The sequence below is a fragment of the Elgaria multicarinata genome, chromosome 3 (genome assembly GCF_023053635.1).
Source record: "Elgaria multicarinata webbii isolate HBS135686 ecotype San Diego chromosome 3, rElgMul1.1.pri, whole genome shotgun sequence".
NCBI lineage: Eukaryota > Metazoa > Chordata > Lepidosauria > Squamata > Anguidae > Elgaria > Elgaria multicarinata.
The window spans coordinates 39764488-39781694 of NC_086173.1; the positions used below are offsets into that span (position 1 = coordinate 39764488).

Below are 17207 nucleotides of genomic sequence, written 5' to 3' on the forward strand. Positions count from 1 at the left end.
TTAGTCTTTAGTCTTCTTGGGTCGTTATTTGTATAAGATAAAACTTATTTTATTTGCATATTTTACATATATGAATTGAAGAGTTAATAGACAAGTTCGCACAACTGCATAAGGGAGGCTTATGCAAGGGTTAAACATATAATGCACCATGGGTTGTTTTAGGGTTATGTGAGGCTTGTTTAACCTTTGCACAGGTTCTTCTTCGTGGTCTCTATGCATCACACATATGGGCTTTGCGCCTGCGCAGAGACCAGACCGGAACCTTCTATAGCTGAGTGGAACGTTTTTGGCGGGAACCCCTCCCCCACGCTACCGTGCATGTCCATGGGGTTCCCGCCCTTACCTCAGTTCTTCTTCGTCCGCCATTGTGCACAGACCTGTTTAACCGAACCTCTAGCGTTTTTCTTATTAACTTTATTCTCTCTTTTACGATCTTCTTCGTTTTTCGATCTTTTTCTAAGACTCTTCTTACTACTTTTCTTATATTAAAATAAAATAAAATATTGTAGATAGTTTTCCTCAGCGACTTCGGTCGCGTGAGGCCTGTATGGCAGTTGAAGCCCCGTTTACGAAGTGTGTGAAGTGTGGGGTCAAGCTTCCACCTATTGACGGACACTCCCTCTGTGTCCTTTGTTTGTGCTAAGGCCATATCGTTGAGGCCTGCCATCATTGCATGTCGTTTACAAAACAAACGAGGAAAAGCAGAGCTGACGACCTCCCTCCATCTTGGGGGAAAAAGCTCTCAGAGCCACGGAGGCTCCTACTATGGATAAAACGGCAGTCAGTAAGTCCGTTACCGACAAAACGGCAGCGAGTAAGTCCGTTACCGACAAAATGTCAGCCAGTAAGACCGTTGATGACCGTTGCACTGAGGTGCCTGAGAATTCCAGAGCGGCTAATAGGGCTCAGATACCCCTAACGCCTGGACGGTCACTGGTGAGTTCCGCGGCCAGGAAAATCTCCAAAAAAGGCCCGGGCTCCCAAATCTTCGACGATCGACAAAACGGCAGTCAGTAAGTCCGTTGATGACCGTTGCACTGAGGTGCCTGAGAATTCCAGAGCGGCTAATAGGGCTCAGATACCCCTAACGCCTGGACGGTCACTGGCGAGTTCCGCGGCCAGGAAAATCTCCAAAAAAGGCCCGGGCTCCCAAATCTTCGATGATGGACAAAACGGCAGCCAGTAAGTCCATTGATGACCGTTGCACTGAGGTGCCTGAATATTCCAGAGCGGCTAATAGGGCTCAGATACCCCTAACGCCTGGACGGTCACTGGCGAGTTCCGCGGCCAGGAAAATCTCCAAAAAAGGCCCGGGCTCCCAAATCTTCGACGATCGACAAAACGGCAGCCAGTAAGTCCGTTGATGACCGTTGCACTGAGGTGCCTGAATATTCCAGAGCGGCTAATAGGGCTCAGATACCCCTAACGCCTGGACGGTCACTGGCGAGTCCCGCGGCCAGGAAAATCTCCAAAAAAGGCCCGGACTCCCAAATCTTCTTCGGAAATGGAGCGGCGGAACCGGCTAGGAGTCACTCTACTCCTCCTGCCATACCGACCGCTTCGATACCGAGGCCTACCTCGGTATCGAGATTCCAGCCGCTACCGATGGCTACGGTACCGACGCACCCTCCCAGTCTATCGGAGGGCGAGTTGCGGGATTCGGTTTCAGCGGCCTCTTTCCGAGAGCCTACCAGGCCGTGAGAGGTTCAGGGACTAATCCCTCTACCGCCTTCGGAATGGGATCGATATCGCCCACTTCCAGGGTGACCACCAGTACCCTCAAGAAGAGTATTATGCGCACCCTTCGCTTACATTGAGGGTGTGTCATCTACCGCTGCCTCCACCGCCCGCCCACCAATGTCCACGGTGTCGACGCCTCGACACCGTACCCAGCTATCGGCATCGACTGCCGCGGTTACCACGATACCGACGGAGCATGTGTCATCTACCGCTGCCTCCACCGCCCGCCCACCAATGTCCACGGTGTCGACGCCTCGACACCGTACACAGCCATCGGCATCGACTGCCGCGGTTACCACGATACCGACGGAGCATGTATACCTCCAGGTGGTTACAGTATCCTTGCCTGAAGAAAATTATTCATCAGATTCTGAATTGGGGTTGTCGGCTACTCCATCAATGCCTTCACCATAAGATGAGGTTCATGACAACGACCCTTCTTCCCCTTCCGACGATATGGTCAGATCTTCTGACCATATGCTTAGAATGGCTCAGGCATTAGGACTGGTGATCCAGCACCACATGCTTTAAAGCAAATGGCTCAATTATTCTGGAAAACACCGGCTATGTCTCAAGCCACATCGTAAAGGCTAGAGACCCTCTATCGAGTCTAACAAGAAAATGTACAGTTTCTGGTCCAACATCCCAAACTAATTCGATTGTAGGGAGTTGGCTTAAGGCCGCTCACAGAAGGCACATTCTGCACCCGTGGACAGAGAGGGCAGAAAGTTGGACCTTACGGGCCGGAGGATTTACTCCTCTGCTTCTTTGGGCATCAGCCTACGAGGCTACCATGGCACGATACCAGCTCTTCCTCTGGGAGAAAATAGGATCACTAGGTGAACATCTCCCAGAGGACAAAAAAGAGCGGGCATGAGTCTTCCAAAGTGAAGCTTCAGCCATAGCCAGGCAACAAGTGTCGACAGCGCGACACCAAGTTGACTGCCATTCCAAGTCGATGATGGGACCCGTGTCCTTGAGGAGACATGCTTGGCTCCGCTCCGCTAATCTGGCTCATGACACCAAAGCCAGGATTGAGAACATGCCTTACGATGGCAAGGGCTTGTTTAATAGCAAGACGGACAAGACCTTGGACTCTATATACAAGCCTTGCACATCAGCCAAGAAAATAAGTTTCTCTGCTCAGCCTGCCCAATACAAGCTGAGACGGTGAACAAGACCGCCTGCTCAACAACAGCAGCGGCCCTACTATCAAAGCCAACAGAGGCAGCAACAACAACAACAACACCAGAGTAAGCGGCCATATCAGTCTACATTTCAACAAGACAAGCGTCAGCCTGACTTCACCAAGAAGCAGCGACTTTGACTTCTTTGTCCCACGTCCACCTCTCTTTGCGAACCGCCTAGCACCCCATTACCATCAATGGGAGTCAATGACATCAGACTCCTGCGTGCTCACTATCATCAACTCGGGGTATGCTATCGAACTCGATGTCCTTCCTCCTTCTTCGGGGGTGAAAGTAACGGCGCCATCCTTTCCTCTGCTTCCGGAGGTACAGACCTCTGCTATCGAAGAGAGCCATCTCTCCTGTACCCGCAGAGGAACTCAACCAGGGTTTTTTCTCACGCTACTTCACGGTCCCGAAGAAATATGAGGTCTTCGGCTGATCATGGACTTAAAGCAGTTAAACAAATTCATCATTCCAAGGAAGTTCCGTATGACAACGGTTACTTTTATTCTGCAGCTCCTACACTTGGACGATTGGCTTCTGGTAGCGGACAGCAGTTGCACGCTCCAGAAGGACATTTCAATCACCCTCAACCTGTTGGACTTGTTGGGTTTGTGGGTCAACGAGGAGAAATCCATCTTGACCCTACATCAGAAGCTTGACTTTATAGGGGTAACTCTGTCGTCTCGAGATGGGAGAGCATACTTACCGTCGACCAGAGCGAACACCTTACAGCAGTTAGCCATCGATACCGAGAGCCGCCGAAAAGTTTCGGCATGGACAACTCAGAGACTATTAGGCTTGATGCAGTCATCAGGTTTGCAAGATTCAGAATGAGAATATTGTAAGCCTGGGTTTTAAGAACTTTCGATCTTCGAAACACTCCTTCGGTAACGATCACGACGGATGCATCGTTGATCGGATGGGGAGCACACTGCGACTCCTTCACAACTCAGGGCCGTTGGCCTCTTTCCCAGAGGGAACATCATATCTACCACCTAGAACTGCTAGCGGTGGAGAATGCAATAAGAACTTTTTCACAATTGATCGAGGGCTGAATCGTCCTGATCGCAACGGACAACACTACAGTAGTGGCGTACATCAACAGACAAGGTGGGACAAGGTCTCATCCTCTGTATCGATCGGCACTCAGGATTTGGAACTGGTGCATAAAGAGAAATACTCACCTGACGGTGACCCATGTAGTGGGCAATGAAAACATCATCGCGGACGCCCTCAGCAGGTCTTTTCACGTCGACCACGAATGGGAGCTCGATACCGAAGTAAGAGATGTTCTCTTTCGGTACTGGAGCCTCCCTGCTGTCGATGTCTTCGCTACCGAAGAAAACGCAGCTTGTTCCAGGTTCTGCAGCAGAGCAGGAAGAGGAAAGCACTCGCTAGGAGATGCTTTCACCAGAACCTGGAAAGGAAATCTTCTTTACATCTTTCCTCTGTTTCCACTGTTGACGAAGGTGCTGGTCAAAATCCGGTCGGACTGCATCCTTATCACACCGTGGTGGCCTCGACAGACGTGGTTCTCCACGCCCTTCGACTGTTGGACGGGAATTACATCAGACTCCCGCCGATACCGACACTGTTTTCTTGACACCAGGGCAGGGTTCGACACGCAAACCCGTCGACCCTCAAGATGATGGCATGGAGGATATCATCCACTCCTCCTCTCGTATCAAAGATTTATCTGTAGACCATATATTTTTGGCGTCACTAAAGCCTTCAACAAGAAAATCTTATGCGGCAAAGTGGCAAAGATTTCAAACTTTTGCCTTGGAAAACGATCAAGCACCTGAATCTTGCTCTTTAGCGTTAATCCTCAAATACCTACTGACACTTTATCAGCAGGGACTCGAACTCACTTCCATCAGAGTTCACTTAGCAGCTATTACGTCTTTCATCGAGGCATGATTGGTTTTACACCTTTTGTGCATTCAACATCGAGGAGATTTTTAAAAGGGCCTAAAAATATGATACCGACAGTAAAGAGTATCGTTCCACCATGGAGCCTATCAGTGGTGTTACAGGCATTGACAAAGAAGCCCTTCGAGCCCATGGCCTTATCTGACCTTAGGCTTCTAACATTCAAGACTGTCTTTTTAGTAGCCATCACTTTTGCTAGACGTGCAAGTGAGCTTAGAGCTCTCAAGATAGTTGCTCCTTACACTATCTTTCACAAGGATAAGGTTGTGTTTCGCACAGACCCTGCCTTCTTGCCTAAGGTAGTGTCAACTTTTCATCTGTCCCAATATATCACTCTACCAGCTTTCTTTCCGAATCCTACATCACCTGTAGAGTCTGCTTTACATACACTTGATGTAAGGAGAACTCTTGCCTTTTACAAGGCTAGGACAGGGAATTTTAGAAAAACAAAGCAATTGTTTATTTGTTATGGGGAGCCTTATAAGGGACTCCCTGTTTCATACCGGCGTCTGTCACGCTGGATTGTAGAGACAATTGAACTTGCCTACTCTATCTCTAGACTAGAACTGGTGAAACCTGTGACAGCTCATTCTACCAGAGCCGTCACAACATCTGTGGTTTTCGGCAAAGGTGTTCCTTTGACAGAATTCTGTAGAGCTGCAACGTGGTCCACTCCATCCACGTTTGTTAGGCACTACAGTTTGGGCACCCGTGCGAGGCAGGACTGCTCATTTGAAGGACAGTGCTCTCGGAGATCTTCAGATGATGCACCAACCCACCTCCAAATATATGTCAGCTTGCTACTCGCCCATATGTGTGATGCATAGAGACCACGAAGAAGAAATGCAGGTTGCTTACCTGTAACTGTAGTTCTTCGAGTGGTCATCTATGCATTCACACAACCCACCCACCATCCCCACTTGGTGGTGTGAGACTTATAAATGACACAGTTATATGTGGAATGTACTTGTATTTTATTTACACTCATGTTTATGGGGGCACAATGTCGGACTCCTGTAAACTGAGGTAAGGGCGGGAACCCCATGGACATGCACGGTAGCGTGGGGGAGGGGTTCCCGCCAAAAACGTTCCACTCAGCTATAGAAGGTTCCGGTCTGGTCTCTGCGCAGGCGCAAAGCCCATATGTGTGAATGCATAGATGACCACTCGAAGAACTACAGTTACAGGTAAGCAACCTGCATTTCTCTCCAGGTACTCACGGCACAATATGCCACTGCGTCTGCTGGCCTCAACTAGAATATTCAAAATCGCTGCCGGTATGCACTGCAACCCACAGTGGCTTAAATAAACCACTGTGGGTTGCGGTGATCATGTGATCAATGGCTGGTGAGCAAGTCCTAAAAATAAAAAAATGTGTTTTTAGAAGGAGATGCTTTTTCAAAGACTCTGACAGCACAATCCTGTGCATATCTACACATAAGTAACTCCCATTAAGTTCAAGGGATTTACACCCAGGTAGGTCTGTATATGTTTCCTGTCTAAAAGAAGTCTATTTTTATCTGAGAGATTGATTTCTGTAGTTGGCACTATGGTGGAGTTTTTATACATACAACATAGCAAGGATTCCATTTCATGCAATCAGAGAGCACGTCCTCAGGAATATACAAAGTGGAAGGAAGAGCCAAATACAGCAACAGCATTTTTTCCCCCAAAAGGAATGTTATTTACTTCTTAAATTGTTTTCTCATTAGGCATAAGTAATTGACCTGCAATTGAACCACTAAAAGTGCAAATAATTTTCAGGATTGTATTGATTTCTTTGTGCAAGTCACTGAAATAGTCAGCAGGTGGTGTTGGTGTTCTGTAGAACAGAGTAAAGGATGCTACTACCGTTCTTTTTAGGGTGATAGTGATGTGGCATAGCAAAGCAGTTGTGCCCTTTTGAGAAAAGCACCAAGTTCAGCATAGAGGTAGATTAGTACATTATGAACAAATGTAGATATTGGGCCATCACAGTTTTGCCCCCTGATGGCTATTGCAGCTGTCAGTGATGTGAGGCAGAGATTTTTCCAGTGCTTTATTTTTCTGCAGAAAAAATTCAGTTTCTTAAGTTCATTAGTAAAAATGAAAGGATGGCAAATGCAAATACAACATCAGGTCAGTCTGGCAAAGTTGTAATATATATTTTTCAGCATAGCAAATGTGTTAAGAGAATACATACGTGTAATTGAAATACGTATATGTCTCTAAATTGGAACTAATAAATAGTGACAGCAAAAATGAAGGTGCTCAAACAACACTAGTAGAAGAAAGCTGAACTCTATCGAAATAGATGGATGTTTCTCAGCATATCATGCACAGTTCTTTAGGTTGCTAACATTAATTAGTACAGCCTTCCCCAACTTGGTGCCCTCCATGCTGACTGAAGGATGCTGGGGGTTGTTGCCCAGCATACATGGATGGCACCAGGTTGGATAAGCCTGAATTAATTCAATACTTTTGTTTATTTCTTACATTTAAACAATGTAAGGGAAATATATGCTGTTCCCTTACCCTAACGCACAACTAGGTCTTAACCCTTTTCATTTGTCTTTGCCAGCTGCTGGTAGGACCATTATGAAGACACCCATTATGTGTCCACCATTTGGGAATTGTCCACCATTTGGGACACCATCAACAGTCCACCATTTGGGAATTGTTGATCCCTGCATATAGTTACAGAGTTAAAGCAATACACTTTCAAAATAAAATACACTAAAATCCTAGCAGTTGTGCAGCCATCTCAACAGAAAGAAATACTAGTTGGAAGCCTAATTTGATAACTTTTTAAAAGTGGTGCTTATAACTAACACTGTTTTGTAACAGTGCCGTTTGGGGATGATATATAACAAGATAACATGTACATTTCTAAGATGCTTTAATAATTTGTTTAACAATTAGAAGAAAATTGAATGTTTAAAAATTAAACATTAATGAAATATTAAACAGTGTTGGCTTTTTTTCATCTATTATTCAACCAGATAGGATATTTGCTTACTATCTTCTTCACAGCTCTTCTGCCATCCTTGTTAAAAATGTTAGGTTTTTTTTTTTTTTAGTAAGAAGGTTGCTATGTAGATAGTATATTATATTCTTTAGTAATATCTGTCCCTCCAAATGTATTTTGTAGTACTTTTAAAAGAGTCAGTTCTAAAAAAAGTAGTGAAAATGGCAACCACACTTTTTGGGAAGTGTGAACTATTGGTAGAATTCTGTATTTTATCCTGAAAAAAATTAAAAGTGATGGACAAAAGAGAAAGGACAACACAGCACTGGTATTAGTTTGAATCAAAATATGTTTATAGTACTAGGAAAACAAATGACGTGCCATCTAGTATAGTTTGGCTTTTTTTTTGTCCGTTCCGTTTAGCTGAACTGCAATAGAAATGGTGATTTGACCCATGGGGCAGTATCCAACTGTGTCATTTTTTTAGTGCACGTGATGTTGTGCTAGTAGAAACTAGTTTCTGGACTATGTGCAAGAGAAGAATTCAATTAAAGTTACCTTTTCTGAAGTGTGGTTGCATAGGTGGCTTTGCATAATACTTGTGCAAAGCATTGTGCAATCGGTTATGCAACTGCTTGCACCCATTTTGCAATACGCTGTGCATCTAGTTGAGCAACTGCTCAGACCAGTTGCACTGCTTCCGCAATGGAAAGATTCAGTGGAGGTCTGCTATTATTATTATTATTATTATTATTTATTTATTTATATAGCACCATCAGTGTACATTGTGCTGTACAGAGTAAAACAGTAAATAGCAAGACCCTGCCGCATAGGCTTACAATCTAATAAAATCATAGTAAAACAATAAGGAGGGGAAGAGAATGCAAACAGGTACAGGGTAGGGTAAGCAGGCACAGGGTAGGGTAAAACTAACAGTAGAAAGTAACAGTAGAAGTCTGCACAACATCAAGTTTTAAAAGCTTTAGGAAAAAGAAAAGTTTTTAGTTGAGCTTTAAAAGCTGCGGTTGAACTTGTAGTTCTCAAATGTTCTGGAAGAGCGTTCCAGGCGTAAGGGGCAGCAGAAGAGAATGGACGAAGCCGAGCAAGGGAAGTAGAGGCCTTTGGGCAGGCGAGAAACATGGCATCAGAGGAGCGAAGAGCACGAGCGGGGCAATAGTGTGAGATGAGAGAGGAGAGATAGGAAGGAGCTAGACCGTGAAAAGCTTTGAAGGTTAACAGGAGAAGTTTATATTGGATTCTGAAGTGAATTGGAAGCCAATGAAGAGATTTCAGAAGCGGAGTAACATGGTCGGAGCGGCGAGCCAAGAAGATGATCTTTGCGGCAGAGTGGTGAACAGAAACCAACGGACTGATGTGAGAAGAAGGAAGGCCAGAGAGAAGAAGGTTGCAGTAGTCCAACCGTGAAATAACCAGTGCATGAACAAGCGTTTTGGCAGAAGAGACAGACAAAAATGATCGAATCCTGGCAATATTATACAGGAAAAATCGACAAGATTTAGCTACTGCCTCAATATGAGGAATAAAGGAGAGCGAGGAGTCGAATATAAAGCCAAGGCTACGAGCTTCCTTGACCGGAGTAAGCGTAACATCATTGACAATAAGAAAGAATGAGAGATGAGGAGAAGGTTTAGGAGGAAAAACAAGCAATTCAGTCTTTGCCATGTTAAGTTTCAAGCGACGATGAAGCAGCCAAGCTGAGATATCTGAAAGACATGCCGAGATACGATCGTGAACATCAGGAGAAAGTTCCGGAGATGACAGATATAGTTGTGTATCATCGGCGTACAGATGATATTGGAGGCCATGAGATTGAATAAGCTTGCCCAAGGGCAACATGTATAAGGAAAACAACAACGGGCCAAGCACCGAGCCTTGCGGAACCCCTACTGAAAGGGGAAAGGAGGAAGACGAGCTGCCATTAGCCAACACGCTGAAAGAGCGACCCTCTAGATAGGAGGCAAACCAGTTATAGACAGAGCCACAAAATCCAAGGTCATGAAGGGAATCTAAGAGAAGATCATGATCAACTGTGTCAAAGGCTGCAGTTAGATCAAGGAGAATAAGAACGGTTGAGTTCGTGGAATGTTACCATTGGATACTGCCCATTATTTGCACCTTGGAGGATACATTTCTACAGTTTGATCTTCAAGTGGCATACTCATAAACTACTCATTAGGGTTGAATACCATAAAAGTTGGCATCTTGTGCTGTCAAGCAGTGTTCATGAACTTTCTGAGGTAGTTTCAGAAAACTGATGGTGAACAAAATCCATAAAGTATCCATAAAGTAAGGATATCTTAACTATTGCCTTGTTAATGTTACTCTTACCTCTTTCTTGCAGTTTTACCTCTGTCTTATAAAATGTGTTGGCTATGATTCATGTTGGGGCTTATTTTGTGGCATAGGCTTTTTTTGGGGGGGGGGTGTAAGTCAGTCTATCTAAAGATTTTTCAATTGTAATGTCATATAACAGCACAGATTTTCCTTGGGCATGCTGAAGTATGATTTTAACCTTCTTCTAACTTCCATGAAAGCTCTTATCCCCATATTTGACCAGCAGGGGAAGCCCTAAACAATATTCCTCATTCTTGTTAAGTGAAAGCTGTGGGTGTTGGGGAATTTTCTCTTATGATGGCATCACAATTCTTGGAAGCAAATGTTTAGAAGTATCAGCATTATAGAACAACTTCTGCTTAGAAAGTTACTCTCCCTGGAGGTTCAGATGGCAGCTGCTGCTATTTTTATTGTTGGTATTGTCTTACTGTTTTAATTGGTTTGTTATGTTTCATGACTATCTTATTATAATACTGTTTTTTATTTTTCTAAATTGCACATGGCCTTGAGCATTCTTCAAGTGGAAAGATAAGATATAAATATAAATGAACAAATAAATGTCCAGTAGCTTTTAAGGCCACACAGGATTTTTACTATATTCTGATTTATTTATTTTTACTTCCAATAGGGAACAATATAATTACAATGGAAAACTAGCACTAAAGTCACATTCTATGAGTCCACCACATCTGTCAGAAGATGAGAACTTTTCTTCAAAGATACCAGTAAGATTTTAAAGTTTAAATTTAAGATTACATATTTTGTTTGAAATTTTATGTTTTAATGCTCAGTTCTTATGCTGGGACACATGAACCTCACACACAAGAAATTAGAAGTACAAAAGTGGACTAGGCGATTTTTTTCTGTCAATCATATAAACTAATTTGCAGTTCAAGTTTTTGAGCTGTATGGTAGTAATTGAAGTTTGAAGGAGTCCCTTTTGGATCATTTATGTTAGCCTGTACCAACATAGTATGACAAATGGGAGGAGAGGCTAAGCACTCTGTAATGCAGGCTTTTTGATAACTTTCATAGAGTAGAAGCAAATGTTTAGAACTTTCAACAATGTAGAGATGTTCTAGTTCAGGAATTTATTTCCAAAGTCTTGCATAATACATAGCCAATATTCTCCTGAAGAAGTTTGAACGTCTCAAAATTTGTTGTGACTTTTGGTTACTTGGGTTAATGAACTGCATTTCTGTATGAGAACCTACTTGAACTGTAGTTAGAAAAGCAGCAGATTTTGTCAAAAATAAATTTTCCACACGGGAGGGAATTATTTTTTCTCTTAAAATCTTACCTTTATTGTTTGTCCATATGTATTGTTACAATATTCCATCTGAATATTGAATATTCCAGGAAGATCGCCATGCAAAAAAAATTTCTTTCGATGACAGTGACCTTGAAGCTCGTCTCAACAGTTGGAATCTTGGGGTAAACCAAACACATTTCTTTAATATGCTGACTTCAGAATAAAATGGGTTGGAAATTAGCCTCAGCATTCAGTATGGTCACTAAGATCTTTGCTAAGAGCCGTTTTTAAAGTCTGTAAAGAAATTAGAATGAATCCTGAGATTTTCAGAGATAACCAAGAGTTTTGGACATCTCAAAGTAAGCTGATATGGAGACACCTTGTTTTCTCTAGAAATGTTGCCTGAAAATGAGGTTCTGACTGTTTCCCAATTGGTGAGAGAAACCAGCAGTTACTTAAGGCTATTTAAAAGTTCAGTACGTTTGAAAATATATTTTAAAACTTAAGCAGGAATACAATGAATGCTCTTTAACTTATTAAACAAATGAAAACATGCCACACAGGAAGTCTTTTAAAATACGAATGGTTTATTGAGGAAAGTAAATGCAAAAGAATCACATGCAGAAGTAGAATGTGAAACTTGCAATGATTACAAAGAAAATATATTTGTACAAACGAACCACACAAGTTACATACAAAGTTTAGACCATGCAAAGTCAACTACGGTTTAACTCTTGCTAAGGCCTGTTAGAAAAGAATGTTAGGAAAACATCTAGCTGGGGACTGCTATGACATACAGAAGTTATATTAGCTCAGCTAGCAGCGTTTTGCATTGTTACTTGACTTCTGTCAGTCTAAACTAGTTAAATGCAATGTTTAAAGCTTTCAACTATATAGCAGTGTAGTCTAAACCTTTTTTAAAAAAGAAAAAAACAACAGGAAAATTATAGCTACCTATCTCAAGCAGAGAACACACTTTTGTGGACCCAGAGGAAAATTGAAAGAGAGCTCTCCTAGAGTCCAAGGTATAACAGCAAAGTCCAGATAAGAAAATTAATCCAAATAGGAAGTGAATATAACGGTGGTGAATAGACGGTGCTGAAATTCAAGACTCACCAATCAGTAAAATAAAATACGGAGAATAACTGAATCAAGCCAAACCGCTCAGGAGCTAAGCAAGAACCTAGTTCAGAAATGGCTACCTGCAGCCTTAAACTCTAAAGAAAGGATATAGTCCAAGTAAGAAAGTATCTATTCTCTCAAAAAGAAGGCAAACATGCTCAAAAGTTCCCCAAACTAGCAAAAATCTGCTAGCAAAACTAGACCTATGTAAAAAGGAAAAAAAAAGAAGTGAGCAAAGTTTCTCTTCTAGGATTCAGTCTCTTTTTGATTCACTGACTCCCTTAAACTTTCCTGCCTTCTGATTGGCCTTTTTCCTTCCTTTCAGTTGCCAATTAGAAATTTGGGTTTGGATTGGTGACAGACATATTGGGTGTGCAGAAACCTGCAAAAACATTATTTTCTCTAAGTGTTTTAGGCAGCTGATGTTACCTCAGCACTTCTCAGGATTTACGAGAACATTCTGGACTCATGGAGTAACAAACATTGTAACCTCTCATACTGTCCATCGTTCCACAACTTGGACACAGCTTTGTCAGCATGACTGTCTCCATCTCAGACTTTAGGCAGCAAAAACTTCCTGCCCTCAAGGAAAAATAGGCCTGCTTGTGAACCAATGTTTCACTGCTAGTCCATTCTATGGCATAAATCCCCTGTTCCCAACACTTGAATCCAAAAAGGGAACTAAGCAACTGTGCCATGGATCATAATACAGTAAGTAACACTACTAAATTGAATGAATCAAAAGCACAATTTTTCTCTTCTCCCTTGTAATTTTTACCTAAGTACACAAACAGATCACATAAAAGGTCCATCAAGTCCAGTATCCCGTCTTCCATGTGTCTAACCAGATGCCTCTCGAAAACCCACAAGCAGTACATCTATCTTCTATGAATTTATCGAATCCCCTTTTAAAATTATCAAAGAAGAGGCTATTGCCACATCCAGCTGTAGCAAATTCCATAAATTAATGATGACTATTGTGCTTCCTGAATTTCTTGCTAATCAGTTTCATAGGATCTTCCAAGATCTAGTATTATCAGAGATGAGAAAAAACTTCACTCTCCCCACTTTAACGACACCATGCATAATTTTATAAGCCTTGATCTTTTGTCTCTTCTCCCTCCCCCGATAATCACTTTTTTCTAAACTGATAAGTTGCCTTTTGTCAGGAAGGTGCTCTAGCCTGCTGATTGATTTTGGTTGCCCGTTTCTGAATCTAAAAGAAAAATATTCAAATTAATAAAGTAATCTCTAAAAAGTCCATATGTCTTCAACTTGAATTTGAAAAGTCAGTGACTGTTAAAAACAACAACCCATATATTTTTACTCCTTAAAAGCTTCAAGTTTGTCTGTAGCTTATTACCTTCAAGTGCTCCTATTTGTTTAGTGTTCCTGATTTCCTCTTCTGACCCCATGTTATACCAGCTTTCTGTGGAAGAAAAAATACTTGGCTGACAAGTGCATGAAAGCGCTATACTGGGCTCTCTAGACCTGGGTTCCTAATGTGTTGCCTGAAATATCCTAGAAGTTATGAAATAAGAGATGTCCTCTTATGGCTTGATATCTGGTTAAAGAAAAGAAAACAGAATAAATGGTCAATTCTGCCAGAAGAGGGACATAAACTTTAGGCCCCATAAGGATCTGTACTAGGATCAGTGCTTTTTAACTAGTTCATAAAACATCTGGAATTAGGAGTGAGAAGTGAAGTTGTCAAGTTTATTGATGACAGGGTGTTTAAAACAAACAAACAGCATTGTAAAGAGCTCCAAAAGGATAACTTCAGACTGGGAGAAGGGACATTAAAATTGCAAATATGCTCAGTGTACGCAAATGTAAAGTGATGCACATCAGGGCAAATTATCACAACATTATGTATAATTTGATGGTATCTGAGTTAGCAGTGACCAACCAAAAAAGCTTGGGGTTGTGGTGGACAGCTCAATGAAAATATTGATCCAGTATGCAGCTGCTAAGAAAAAGGCACAATCCATGTTGTGCATAATTAGAACAGTTAATGAAAATAAAACTGCCAATATCTTATTGCCCTTATACAAATCTGTGGTGTGGCCACACTTGCAATACAGTGTACAGGTCTGGTCACTGCACCTCAAAAAGGATATTGTAGAGCTAGACAAGGAGTAGAAAAGGGCAAGTAAAATGATCAAGGGGCTGGAGAAACTCCTATATGAGGAAAGGTTACAACTTCTGGGACTTTTTAACTTAGGAAAAATTAAAGTAAGGGGATACATGATAGAGGTGTGCAAAATTGTGCATCACTACTGCAGCGGATAAGTGGAATGATGGCTGCACAGAGGCATAATTTAAAAAATTGGTGGTAGGAAGTATTATGGGCATTTTCAAACATGTTGGCAAGTGAAAATTTGGTTCAGCTTTAAGAATTTATTCATGACTAGATTTTTCCTGAAAGCCGGCATACCTTTATCTCAGTCATCAATGAAGCAGTAATGAATGTTGTTCATAAGGTTGAGGCTACTTTTAGAAATCTTAGCTTTGTCTTTACAATTACATTTTTCAAGGAAGGGAGGTTTTGTTTTTAGTTCTCATGTCCACCAATCCATGTTAGATTCTCCACTCATTCTCAGATTATAAGGTATGATTTTAGTTATCATCTAATATACTTTGATCATCCCTTTGCTCAGCCAGCATGAGCCTGGTGTGGGTAAAAATTGACTTTTCCAAATTCCTTGAATTCATGTTTTGAGGGCCTTTCCAGAAACTGCATAATTGTCCTAACAAGTTCAATTCTTGCTCAGTTCTGTGGGTTAGAAATGCTGTGACACCCATGATTATGAACAATGTTACAACTTAGCTGTAAATTGAGCTCATGAAATGGCCTATACTACACATTTTGATATACAGTATTGTGTAGATTGACTTCACCGATTGGTGTTTTTATAGAGTGAAGCAATGTTTGCCTCTTATATTTTCAAGTGTGCTGGAATTGTCCTATGATTTTATTTCAGCTATTTATATTCTAGTCCTGTTTTACTACATTTTGGAAAGCAATAGCCTTTTGATCTTGATAAATTTTGCCTTTAATAATTGGAACTCTAATGCAAGTTGACATTTGAATATTTTTGAATAGTGTCTCTTTTTAAGCTTTTATTAACTTATATCTAAATAGATATGGGGCTGTTGCAGATTAGATTTAGTGCCTAGAATGTGAATTAGTAATGCCTGGTGAGAAGCAACTGTGTTACTGATTTTTGGAAGAATTTTATACATAGGCTGCAGTTATTTTGAGTTAAGTTACTTAGTGCATCTTTTTTAGAATCCCAATTCTTTCTATAGTCTCTGTGGGATTCAAATATTTTTGTGCTAAGTGATGGTGTAAAATATTTCTGATACCCTTCTAATGGGAGTAAAATTAAGGATAGTCCCTACAGTTTGTTGGGTCTTACATTTAAGCGGGGGTGGCAACAAACACACATAGAAAAATGCAAAATAAAGCATAATTTGGTATCTTCCCAATAAATTAAGATACTGAATTAAATTAAGTTTCAGTCTGAAGGCCAGCTTGACATGCGCACTACCTCTCTCTCTCTCTGTGTGTGTGTGTGTGTGTGTGTGTGTGTGTGTGTGTGTATGCATGTGTGAGACAGAGACAGAATTTTGGATCTTGTAATATGACACGTGCTGCTGCCTCTTTGTTTGTCTTTGGATCTAACTTTACTATTCTTTACTTCTCACAGGGTGTGTGTGTGGCCAGTCAAAGTGTGTGTATGCATATTTGCATACACATACACCCACTCTCTGATTGCCCACCCACCCAACTTTCTCTATTTATGGAGGTCAGGAAGACCTGAATTCATATCTCTATTCAGCCATGAGGCTCGCTGAGTTAACTTGGGCCAGTCAGTATCTCTCAACCTAATTTACCTCATGAAGTTCTTGTGAGGGGTGGGTTACTATAGCCACCTTGTGATATAAATGCAGTAAATAAATAAAAACATAAAATTCTGTATCTTACGAAATGGTCTTGAAAGCATATGGCACAATAAATGTATTTATTTTTCAAGTGCTACAAATCTCTTCATTGTGTTTGGTAGGTAGATTTGTAATGTTATATTCAAAGTGAGGGCTCTCCAATATGCGTCTGGTTTCATTGTTCTTCTGAACCACGTAATTCTAGCAGTGTTGAAGTTGAAGAATTGAAATAAGGAACAAACATTACATGCATAGGAATGTCATTTTTTTCATCAGGTACACCATTCATTTTTTTTAACAAAAGGAAGAGTTATGCATAGGTTTCAAAAAAAGCAGACCATATATCCATGTATTTATCCACTCACAAGTGGTGCCTCTATACCACCCATTCAAATCTTGATAGCATTAAATCCTCACTCCATTGCATTATGGAAGGTGAACATTTATTCTTTCAACAAAATATTCTTTTAGCTGTCATAAGGGCTCGGAAAATCCATTTGCGTTGATCATGCATTAATTTTGAAGAAACTGGTGGGTAGTTTAGGAGGACAAGCACATAATTTCATATTAAAGACTGATTCAGTACAAAATTTAGCCTTATTATGATCTCACAAAAGGGGGCAACTATTGAGTATTGCCAAAACATGAATAAAAGAAGCATTATGTGTGTTACATCTCCAATAATTGTGCAAATTAGACAGACCCTTATTAAAGAGGC

At 41.4% G+C, this 17207-nt stretch overlaps 1 protein-coding gene across 1 annotated transcript in view; it reads left to right on the forward strand.

Annotated features, from left to right (window-relative positions):
• Positions 1-17207, forward strand: part of CEP112 (centrosomal protein 112) — a 286793-nt gene that overhangs the window by 11664 nt on the left and 257922 nt on the right. The window contains exons 5-6 of the mRNA XM_063120035.1: positions 10796-10892; positions 11527-11601. Coding sequence (XP_062976105.1) covers positions 10796-10892; positions 11527-11601 — 172 coding nt within the window. The remainder of the gene's footprint in view (positions 1-10795; positions 10893-11526; positions 11602-17207) is intronic.